The following is an 11,298-nucleotide window of genomic DNA, read 5'->3' on the forward strand; positions in this document are numbered from 1 at the left end:
TAGAGATGAGATGAAGCACGAGCTGGGAGGAGGAGAGAAAGTGGACTTTACTTGGAGGGAGGAGACGGGAAGATGACAGAGGGAAGGGAATCTTGCCCCCACGCCTTCTTGGGGAAAAAGAAAGGGGATGTCAAGGCATTTCTACACAAGCACCTGTAAATCTACACATGCCTGCCAGAAATCTGTAAGGAAGGCAGGTTTACATACACACACGTGAATGAAAACTGGACTTGGACCTACAGTACACACACACACACACACACACACACACACACACACACACATGCATTGCATCAGAGGATTCGCCAGCTGGAGGTGGTTTCATTCAGATCTGCTGTGATAAGAAGAAAGTCTCCACCCCTTCCTGTTTCCAAGGACTTCTGCTTTAACCCTCCAAGTGTGTGTGTGTGTGTGTGAGAGAGAGAGAGAGAGAGAGAGAGAGAGAGAGAGAGAGAGAGAGAGAGAGAGAGAGAGAGAGCGTGTGTGTGTGTGTTTTCTGTACCCTCATTGTGCACACTCTCATTGTGCAAATATGTCATCTGATGTTTGTGCACATACCTGCACAGACACACCCACAACATGCACATATGCGGACAGACACACTCTCTCTACTCTCTCTCTCTCTTTCTCTCTCTCTCTCGCGCTCTCTCTCGCTCTCTTGTCCTCGGAGCAGCAGGTCCCTGGAAGCAGCCACACTGTCAGTGACTGTTGCTAACACATGCTCGCTCTCAGCTCGGCTCTTTCTACGGCTGCTGCCAAGGGAGGAGGAGGAGAAGAAGAAGAAGAAGAAGAAGAAGAAGAAAAAGAAGAAGGAGTGAGGTTGGAAGGAACAGGCTGAAACACACAGATAGAAAAGAGAAAGAGAGAGACTTGGACCAACCTCTGACTGCTTACCTCTCGCCTCTGCCTGGCTGACTGTGTGGGAGACTGGCAGCCTGCAAGTGATGCCTCGCACACTCCGGAGCAGCACATAGTCAGGACTCTCTGCTGGTTTTATCTCTCTTCTCTGTCTTTATTTTCCCTCTATCTCTGTCTCAATGATGAGGAGAGACCGTCTCTTCTTAGCCACGACCCTCACAGCCATCTTCTCTGCTGATCTCTACTTCATTCTCCTGCCAAAGCTGCGGGGCATGGGACAAGGGTCGAGACAGTTTTGCTCATGTGGTCCCAACAACCTGACCCTCCCCAGGCAGGAGGGCATCGCCACCCCACAGCTTTTCAACTGGACTTCTGGGTCATCCCTGGATGGTACTACAACTGACCCCACGGATGGAGGCTCAAAGCTGGGCAGGCTGTTTGCCCACCCTCTGTATAACATCCAGACTCCGGAGCTGGAGCCAGAGGAAAGGCTGCTGCAGGCGGAGCAGCTGATGGAGTACTACAGGAAGAAGGTGTCACGCTGGGAAAGGTCGGTTTTCTGGTGTCATTTTTCAGGCTTTAGCAAAGATTCACATTTAGACACATTTGATTTTGCAACGTCTGCGTTACTTCACTTTATTGTGAAAGAAGGGAAGGTTCATTCTGGCTGAAAAATCCCACTGTGAATGCACATGTTGACTCTAAACTGTGGTCATGAGGCAAGGTCACTGACACGATGGCCAAACCAACCGCAGACACACACACAAACACACATCCGTGCACAATAAAACTCACTTTCTCAACGATAGCAGATGTATACCCACAGACAGACGTCAGGATATGTAGACAGCTCTGTGAGTCATGAAAAAAAAGTCCAGTTTCGAGTGGGCTGGTGGCAGAAAGCTCACAAACATGTCATTCTGAGAGCTTACATCTGGAGCGCTCTCTTTAAGGTAAACAAGGATTTAAAACTGCTAAAGCTTATCTTAATCTGTGGGAGCCGTAGCTGTCTTGGCTTGTGAGGCTGTCTGTCGATCCCGACGCAGTGCACTCCCTCTGAGAGATACAGATTTTGGGCTCTTATGGTGGAAAATCGGAAGAAATATGAGCAATGGATCTCTTCTCCTCTTCTGCTGTGTAAATGCGCACAGGAACATTGGATAGCCCAAAGGCTTGCTTAAGACTCGCAATATCTTGCAACAACATAACAACACTGCAACAAACACACCTAGGGAGAGCTTTATGACAGGGGCTTCTCAAATGAGCTGTTTTATATGAGTTAATTTACTCTGTCCTCTCTGGCAAACTCTGACAGGAATTACCACTAAATTATTCTCCACTTTTTTTAAATCCTCTGTTCTGCTGTATACCCTGTGGTCTGTGGTCCACACTTTCTCATTGTCCTGGTGACCCTGATCTGTCTCTTCAGCCTGCTAGATGACTGAGGAGTTGGTTGGATGACCAGCGCACAAACTCCTATTTATAACCCTTCGCTCCATTATCGCAATATGTTATCCAGCTCGTGATGGAGTTTGTTTGGGTTGGCAGATGACCGTGGCGTTCAGTGCGGTCAGCTCTGGTGATGTGGTGCCCCTCTTACCACAGACCTTTTTGTCTTGCTCGCAGATTATTCTTGCTCCAGCTTTAAGTATAGCAAAGAGGAGAGTAGAGGGAAGGAGGCAGTGGAAATCCAAGATTTTGTCGCAGCTGCTTTTAACAACAATAGAGAGCACATAAGATGAGAAATAAAATTCTTTATGTCAATGAAAAATTGAGCTACAGGGAGAAATTGTCAAATAAAACAAGTAATAAAACAGTGTGTATAATAAATTCACTATATGTCTGAAGATCTGCTGCACACTGTGGTCCCTCCACAATAAAATACTGCCCATAAAATTGTTGTAAGGAGGATATATTCAGTCACTAAAGTTTCCCTCTCCTCAACGTGTCCCTCCCCAGGCATATGAAACTCTACAGCGAGGCAGCAGCTGTCTCCAACATCACTGTGACCGAACATGAGGTGACCTTTGACCCCGACGCCAGCTGGCTGAAGTTCCACCTGGGAATAAGCCGCTACGCTCTGTACTCCCGTGATGACCCTGCTATCCCACAACTGCTCCAGGACATGGAGAGCATGAAGCTGGTCAGCGCAGGTGAGGGATGAATGAATGGGATTCACAACATCTGTATGTCTGTAAAAATGAATTGTAATTGCTTGTGGAGTAAAACGTAATGGCAGACAGCCAGAGGGCAGCCTCTTTGTTACGTTTTGCCACCAGCTGTATCACTGTTATTCAAATAAAATTAATATTGCATTTCCCCTAAATATCCTTTTTTTTTTTTTTTTTCTTTTAGCAAAACTCTGCAGCTTTAGCTGTTTGCACTAGAACAGCATCCCCTTCCTGCTTTGCACAGTACAGCAATATCCCTTTGTGCCATAAAGCAACTGAGCGGTTTTCTGATTTAGTCGAGACAATGTTGCAAAGTTGAGGCGAAGAATTCATGATGTTCAAATTTTAATATGATCATTGTGTGTTAAGTTAGGAACTAACAACTGTTATGTCTTTCAGATTACACTCAAGATGAGAAGGCCTTGAAAGGAGCATGCGATTGTACCCAAGGTATGGTCAGGCCACCAGAGATGTTCAGGGAGCTCTGTATTTTGTGTTCAGCATGTAACAGCACGAGTGTTCGATTTCTGACTAGTCCCTTTGTTTCACTCCTTTTTTTTTTTTTTGTTTCTCTCTTTTTCTGCTGTGCTTGGTGGCACCGTCAGACACAAACACACTGCTGCCTTTGTGATAGTAAGGATTTTGTTTTTCATTTGGCACCAAAAATTCAGATTTGTCCTTCTGTATATGACACTTGCTCTGGGGCAAAAAAACAGAAAACAAAAAAAACAAAAACAAAAAAACAGGCGTTTATTTGTGTTCAAACGCTGAGCTCTTAATTAAATGTTTGATGCCTGCACGCTCAGAGGGAAGCCAACGTTTTCAGGCTGCAACCTACACACTAACCACCACCTACGCTGCCAAGCTGCAAAATGTATGTTACTGACAAAGTCACTTTTAATAGATGTTGCAAAAACTAACTAGATGTGGTGTTTAATAGTGGATGGAGCAGAGATGCAGCCAGCTTTCCTGTAACTGGTCTCTGTAGTATACTTTTCCATGTAGACGTATGAACATAAATACAAACTGGATTGAAGAAAGAGGTAAAGTTTTTCATACTTTCCTATAAAACAATGGTTTTATATTTATGATTTTATACCTGCAATATATCCATTTATCTCACACACCTCAATACAGATGTGAAGTCAGTTGTGATGCATGTTTTTGTCCCGTCTGTGTCTCTCCAGCGTCCGTGCACAGCGAAGCGGCTGACCACACAAACCTCTTTCGCTGCCAAGAAGAAATGCAACAGAACAATATGTCCCTCCTGTTTAAATTTAACCGTCATGAGACTCTCATTATTTCAGTAACCAAAGAGCGACGGTGTTCAGTCGCCACAAAGGCAGTTTGGTCCTCTTTGATTCATTTCCATAAAAAAAAAAAAAGTAGAGATTGTAAACCCAGTATGATTGTTAACTATTCATACCCTGGAGTTTCATAGAGCGCAGCAGGAGGAGGCATGTGTGTGGTCAGTCCGGCCTGCTGCTGTGACATAATATCCAGCCAGACAGGGAGAGAGAGGAACACAAGCTGCGCAACCAGCAACCAATTACTTTATCACAGGGAACAGCCAGATCTAGAAAATATTACAGTTTGAACCGGTCTCCGGAGATTTAAGCTGAAAACCAATGCTCAGTGTTTGCTTTCGTCACGTTTCAATCAAGCACACATTTAAAATAGATGCCAGGCAGTTTCTACATATTGAAAAGGGGAGGTGTGTATAAAGTTACTTGACTTAAGGTATACCCAGCATCACTGACCTTCTGATGCTTTTGTCCCTTTCTGTCGCTCTATTACAGTGGTGAAGCCCAGTGGGCATCACCTGAAACTGGCTCTGAAAATGCGCAACTTTGCCAAGGCCATGTTTAAACCAATGAGGTGAGGACTGAATCAACATTTAAAGAGTCACCTTCGATAAGCCATTCATGTCCGAGTCATAGGTGAAGCATAGCACCTATGTTCATTTATGTTAGGCTGAATCATCTAGTATCTCTTGAAATTACAGCATTTGTTGTGTTGATTATATACTTCTGACTATTATTACCGACAGCTTGATCACTGTGTATGTCTTGATGTCTTGTGTGTGTGTGTGTGTGTGTGTGTGTGTCAGGCAGCAGAGGGATGAGGAGACTCCAGAGGACATCTTCTACTTTGTTGACTTCCAGAGACACAATGCAGAGATCGCTGCATTTCACCTCGACAGGTGCAGCCTCATTATCACTTAATTGCTTTTCCTGTTTTACTATCATCTACACTCTTTGTAATTTTAATGTCCTCTCAGTGAATTTCTGTGGCAGTGGTGCTTGGGGGTAATTTTAGTTTTGGTTGCACATCTGTCATTTTATTGGTCCCAGTTAAGGCTCTGGTGCATAGTACTTAAATGCAATGAAATGTTTTTCACTGGGCCCTTATATGGGTTCTTATTTTAAAGGGACAATCCATGATGCACATTTAAAACAATAACAATAACAATAACAATAAAAAACTCAACTTTTGAATCATAACTATTTTAGCCAAGATATCTTAACACCTGTCAGATGGATTGCAGGGTTAGGGTTAGTTTTGCAGATGAGCGTGTTAGCTGGCTGACGTTAGCATTTAGCTCAAAGCACTGCTTCATCTAAGTGCAGCCTCAAAGTGCTGTTGGCATGACTGCAGAGTCTTGTTGAATTTCACATGTTAAGAAATCACCATGTATATATAATGTATTAGAAGAGCAATGATGAAATTACATGTAATCTTAAAGATGCAGTGGCATGACAGCATTCTTGTTATAGGGTACCACTGATAAAAACTAAATGCAATCATTTAAAACATTTGTATATATTTCTCCTGGTGCCAACAAATGAATCACCCAACCTCCACAAAGATTGCAACATGTCTTTTGCCCAACCCAGAATTTCCCAACTAGGTGATCAGTGCAAACCAGTCTATCAACAAACACAGGCACATACTGTACATCTTTGTGTAATTGTACATTAGTTGAGGTGAGGTGGTTCACTCTGAAATACAGTCATTGGAGCTAGACAGTGTCATTAAGAAGCCACACATAATAATACTGTAAGTCATCACTTCACCACACAAGAAGGAAAACAACAAGAGTGCCACGTCAATGCCCCACTCAAACTGTTATTATCTGCTCATTATTTAAATGATCTATTAGTCCTTTAAATGTAAGAATCATTAACAGTCTGTGTCACTAAACACAAAACAAGACAGACAGATCTGTTCTCTGTTCTCTCCTATTTTTAATTTACTGGGCGTGTTTTTAATCCGTAGCAGTGTGTCATCTCTCTCTGTTGTGTCTGACTTGGCTGCGAGAAGCCCCTTATCATTATTGCTCGCAATCAGTCGTTGGGGAATGCCGGAAATTTGAGAAACAGCAATTCAGCTTCGCACACTGATTGTTGTTTGATTACTGTTTGTGAGACATGACTGGAATATGGCCCTCTGGGAGGTATAAGCTCTTGATAGTGTATATGAACCCAGCTGGCTAAATTACACAGCTGGCAGAGACTGTCAATAGAGCACATTCATTGATAAGAATCAGTAAAAAATGAACTGTGGGCTCAGGTGAAATGAGGTAAGGAGACAGAGATAAGACTGCCATCATCTTCAGAGGTTTCACATTGCATCTATGTAAGCATAAAGTACGTGAACTGTAAACTTTCCCTTACACTCGCAGTAGAGATAACGTGTTTCCACAAGGGTTTTCTTCGGAATTTCATCATTGTCTTTGTTAGGATCTTGGACTTCCGGAGGGTCCCACCGGTGGCTGGCAGGCTGGTAAACATCACGGGAGAAGTCCTCCAGGTCACCCACAATGAAGACCTGCGAGCTGTCTTCTTCACCTCACCAGGTGAAGCACCAGCAGACCAGAGTTTGACATTTGACAATACACTGATGCGCTTTCTTGCCAGGAGATAAATGAGAAGATCAGTGCCATTCCCAAGTCAAGTCTCCCAGTTACAGCCAGGAGACGCCAATAAAAAGTGTAAAAGTGTTTTTATTTATTTATTTATTTTTGGTACGGATTAAACAAATGAGATATAACATGTTAACTAGTGAGCTGTAGAGCTGCTGTTAGGGCGATATTTTTTCATTTCTAAAAGAGCTTGGCTAGCTGTTTTACCCTATTTTCCAATTTTTTATGCTAAGCTAAGCTAACCCTCTCCTGGCTATAACTCTTCATATCTACCATATAAAAATGAAAGCGGCGTCAATCGCATCGTTTAACTCTCTGCTAGAAAGTGAATAAGTGTTTCCGAAAACTTGTTGAAGAATTAGTTTCATATGCCCTGCAGCCTGTGATGCTTGTTCGGGTTCATCCATGTGTCCAGCGAATGCAGGCAGCCACAAATGTTTTAATTCGTGGCAAGGGTGACAGCAAGAAAATGTTCAGCAGCAAGTGTATATCATTATATACAATGTCTGCTGTATGTCCCTATATCTTTGTAAGCAAGGCATATCTGCCTGAACCTGCACTTCTCTGTGAGTTATTTTGGTTCTGGTTTGATGTTTTTCTTGTTGGTCATGAGGCATCCAGCTGCAGGGAAAGGCAGAGCTGATCAAAAACCATGTAATAGTATGAACAGGAAACTCATTTTGTATTCCACTATTTTGCTTGGCTCCCCAAACAGCCAACAACACGTGTTTCTTCGCCAAGTGCCTGTACGTGTGTAAGACAGAATATGCAGTGTGTGGGAGCCCTGACCTGCTGGAGGGCTCCCTGTCTGCTTACCTTCCCGGCCTCAGCATCGCTCCCCGCATCTCCATCCCCAACCCCTGGACACGATCGTACACCTTCACTGGACGAGAAGAGTAAGACCGCGACCAATGTACACTCCGGAGCAATTACATGTTATCTTATAGTGCCATACATGCATTTGAATATAAATTCTAGTGTTTTCAAAATAATAGGCCAGATTTGCCCTAAATCCTGCTAATTCTTTGGTCAGACTTTTCTCTTTTATCCTTTCCTTCTTTGCAACACCGGCCACTGTTTTTGAAATCTGTGAAGTCAATTAGCACCAGCAACCTCTTTGTGTTTTGTGCTATATATCTGCTAAGTGGATTTGTCATAAGCTCCACCTTCAACCCGATGTTGCAAGGATATTTTTATAAGGACATTCAGAAGCAAATATGAATGCCGTTTCACATTCTTTCATATTATATGAAGAATATTCTCCGTAACTCCCTTCTAACTGCTCTTCTTTATCTGTGATCTGTGTGGGTTTTAAAGGTGGGAAGTGAATCCCTTTTACTGTGACACCATAAAGCAGCTGTATCCATATAACTCCGGCAACAGGCTCCTCAACATCATAGACATGTCCATCTTCGACTTTCTTACAGGTATTTTATTCCGCTACATTATCTACTCTTTATACAACCAGAAGCCCTTTCACTATCAGAAAACATCTGTCCATGCACTTCTGTAAAGGTTTTGATCCTCTGTCACAGGGAACATGGACAGACACCACTATGAGATTTTTACCAAGTTCGGGGATGAAGGATTCCTTCTCCACTTGGACAACGCCAGAGGGTGAGAAGAAAACATTGTTGAGCATTAGATTATTGTGAAATTCTGTTTTATGGCACGCTTCATGTGGCGTAACATCCTCTGTTCAGGTTTGGGAAGCACTCTCAAGATGAGATGTCCATCTTGGCGCCACTATCTCAGTGCTGCATGTAAGTGAGATGTAGTCCAGTGCATAAATGTCTTCAGATAATTTACTCGAAAAGTTTTTATGTGAAAAAATTACAACAGAAAATGTTGTATTCACGCTCCTCCTTTCCCTCCTCAGGATAAAGCGCTCCACGCTGCTGCGGCTCCAGCTCCTGGCCCAACCAGAGTACAGGCTCAGCGACGTGATGAGGGAGTCCCTTGAGGGGGACCCTTTACGGCCCATCCTGGTGGAGCCCCACCTTTTAGCGCTGGACCGCCGGTTACAGAAGATCCTCCGAGTTATCCAGCGCTGCGTGCGGAGGCTGGGCGAGGACGAGGTGATCACTGAGGACTTTGTCAAATCCACAGCGAGACCTCAGACTGCCACAGAGACCAGGTAACAGAGGTCCGCGGGTTCGTCCTTCCTTTTCATTCCTGCTTTTTGTACCACGGAAGGACTTCATGGTGAAGCACAGTCACCTTTTGAGCAAACAAGGCTCACATGGTTTCGATTTAAGGAACAAGCCATAAATGGAAGACGCTGTGGAATCTCATTGTGGAGGCTCAGAGTGTGAATCTCTGCAGGCCTCAAATTCCTATCACAGAGGGAGATAAATCTTTATTTCCCCTTTGTTTCTTTCATGGTGATAACTTCCCCCAAGGGTGCATTTTATGACAGGGCTCTCACGTACATCACGAGCAAATAGGTCAGCCTGGTTAGAAGGTTTGTACATATAAATTAAGGCCTTTTAAGGAATAATTCAAGTCCAACTTCAGCTGGAAAATTACCTTGGAGAGTAACAATAAAGCAGTAACACAAGACAGAAGATTTCATTCATACATGGAGCCATAGGAGAGCTCACTGTCACACACATCAACATCAGCAATGAGGTTCACACAAGTGAGTTGTGATGCACTGGATCAGCTGTTTGTCAAATTAACGCTGGGGAATATTATGACTGTGGAAGGAAAGATTTGTGAGTCCTCCATGTGATGTTAAAATTAGAAAATAAAGTTATTTTAACTGATGACAGTGCAAGTTTTTACACCTGCAAGGAAAAGTGTAGGCTGGTGTATGTATGTGTAAATATGTGTGTGTGTGTGTGAGGGAGAGAAAAGTGCTACCTATTATACAGTCATTTTGTTTACTCCACCCCATTTTCCAGACTTGTAATCCTTCTGTCTCATCTGAGTGTTTAAACAGCTTTACGACATCACTGTCAACGAGAACAGGCTGAGACAGAGAAACGGCAAACTTAAAGCAACTAACAAATATCTGTTACATCCCACCACTTTAATAATTGTGAAGCAAGCCGACTTTTCTATTTTTCAACTTCCATTTCTATTATAAATCTCGGAGTGTGTTGTTGCCCTCTGTGAACATGTCGGAGCTTTGGCCTTTGTTGTTTTCTTCGTTCTGATCCAACAATCCTGATACGTTCCAGGATCGCTGTGTGATGTGAAGTAAGCCAAATAACCACAACTATTTTTAAGAGATGTTAGGAGTCGGTGAATCATGCCAAATAAAGTCAGACATCAGCCTGACAAAGCAGGCAGAGGGAGGCTGATAAGCATCCATATCATAAAATGTGCTCTCAAGCACAGGTAAATCCATTCATCCTGCAGCATTTATACAGTATATCTTTACTAAAACCTGGCAACAGGAATAAACATTTTAAAAGCCTGTCAAAAATGAAGGATGGCCAATTAGGACAGGAAGGAACAGACTGAACTTTTCCAAATTCCAAAGAACTACGAGCAACAAGTTTAAAGCAGTAATGTCGGTGCCTCCCAGAGCCAAGAACACTTGTTAGTAATCAAGTTTAAAACTTTTGCTCATTGTTTGAAAATATCACGGCATGGAAACATGACCTACATTGTTTAAAGCCATAAAATCCTCTTAAAGGAAAAGCTGAGAGATAATGTTCCTCATTAACCAGACAAAGCATTTTTAAAATAATGAGAGAAATAAAGAGGAATGAGAGAAGTTGTATATTTAAAGTGTAGGTATGGATTTAAATATAATGGGCTATTTAAGTTTTTGTGCAGGAAAGAATGATTACCAGAGATGTATTTATTGACTTAAGGCACTATTATGTTTCCCTCTGGTGGACAGATTTCATATTACATCTATTTGAACATCCACTGGGCCAGCAGGACCCAAACTGCTCCTCACTCCAGAGACAGAAAAGTAATCTGCAACTATGGTGAATAATCATTTTTCATGCAAAATCCACCAAATTCTATTTTTTAGCTTCTCAATTGTGAATATTTGCTGCTTTTCTGTGTTTTATATAATTACAATAAAGTATCTCTGGGATTTGGTTTGTTGGTCTGATGAGACAAGATGAGAAGATGTTAACTTGGAAACTATAATGGACATGTTTCACTATTGCTGACATTTTGAAGATCAAACAATTAATGGATTAATGATCAGGATAATAATTGATAATAATTAAATTAAAATATTTTTGGTTGAAGCTGTAGGGGATTTCTCTTCCTAACAAATTCCGCATTATTTAGACTAGTGACATTTAAAGTACAGTTTTGTTAATAAGCATCATGAATTCAACCACTGTTATCTCAGCAGTAACACAATCAAAA

At 42.4% G+C, this 11,298-nt stretch overlaps 1 protein-coding gene and 1 long non-coding RNA gene across 3 annotated transcripts in view; one reads left to right on the forward strand and one right to left on the reverse strand.

Moving 5' to 3' along the window:
* Positions 1-1,031, reverse strand: part of LOC139609066 (uncharacterized) — an 11,300-nt gene extending 10,269 nt beyond the window's left edge. The window contains exon 1 of the long non-coding RNA XR_011685147.1: positions 895-1,031. This is a non-coding gene — a long non-coding RNA (uncharacterized lncRNA). The remainder of the gene's footprint in view (positions 1-894) is intronic.
* Positions 461-11,014, forward strand: fam20a (FAM20A golgi associated secretory pathway pseudokinase). Of its 2 annotated transcripts, none has more exons than XM_071463304.1 (11): positions 461-1,408; positions 2,818-3,011; positions 3,429-3,479; positions 4,829-4,907; positions 5,140-5,232; positions 6,773-6,888; positions 7,670-7,850; positions 8,272-8,381; positions 8,490-8,571; positions 8,658-8,717; positions 8,834-11,014. In XM_071463304.1, the coding sequence occupies exons 1-11, from the start codon at positions 1,038-1,040 to the stop codon at positions 9,093-9,095; spliced, it is 1,599 nt and encodes a 532-aa protein (XP_071319405.1). In that variant the 5' UTR covers positions 461-1,037; the 3' UTR covers positions 9,096-11,014. The 2 variants fall into 2 exon arrangements, with proteins under 2 accessions (XP_071319405.1, XP_071319406.1); XM_071463305.1 differs by lacking the exon at positions 461-1,408 and adding an exon at positions 1,645-1,811.
* The last annotated feature ends 284 nt before the right edge of the window (positions 11,015-11,298 follow it).

The sequence above is a fragment of the Trachinotus anak genome, unplaced genomic scaffold (genome assembly GCF_046630095.1).
Source record: "Trachinotus anak isolate AG129_WGS33_773 ecotype Australia unplaced genomic scaffold, CSIRO_AGI_Tana_v1 ptg000025l, whole genome shotgun sequence".
NCBI classification, from domain to species: Eukaryota; Metazoa; Chordata; class Actinopteri; order Carangiformes; family Carangidae; genus Trachinotus; species Trachinotus anak.

What these genes read in the sequence shown, in the direction of transcription:
- fam20a (XM_071463304.1), top strand. Translation starts at nt 1,038, where the DNA reads ATGATGAGGAGAGACCGTCTCTTCTTAGCCACGACCCTCACAGCCATC. An exon ending in AAGGTGTCACGCTGGGAAAG is followed by an intron (nt 1,409 to 2,817) that starts GTCGGTTTTCTG and finishes GTCCCTCCCCAG; the next exon opens with GCATATGAAACTCTACAGCG. An exon ending in CCACTATCTCAGTGCTGCAT is followed by an intron (nt 8,718 to 8,833) that starts GTAAGTGAGATG and finishes TTCCCTCCTCAG; the next exon opens with GATAAAGCGCTCCACGCTGC.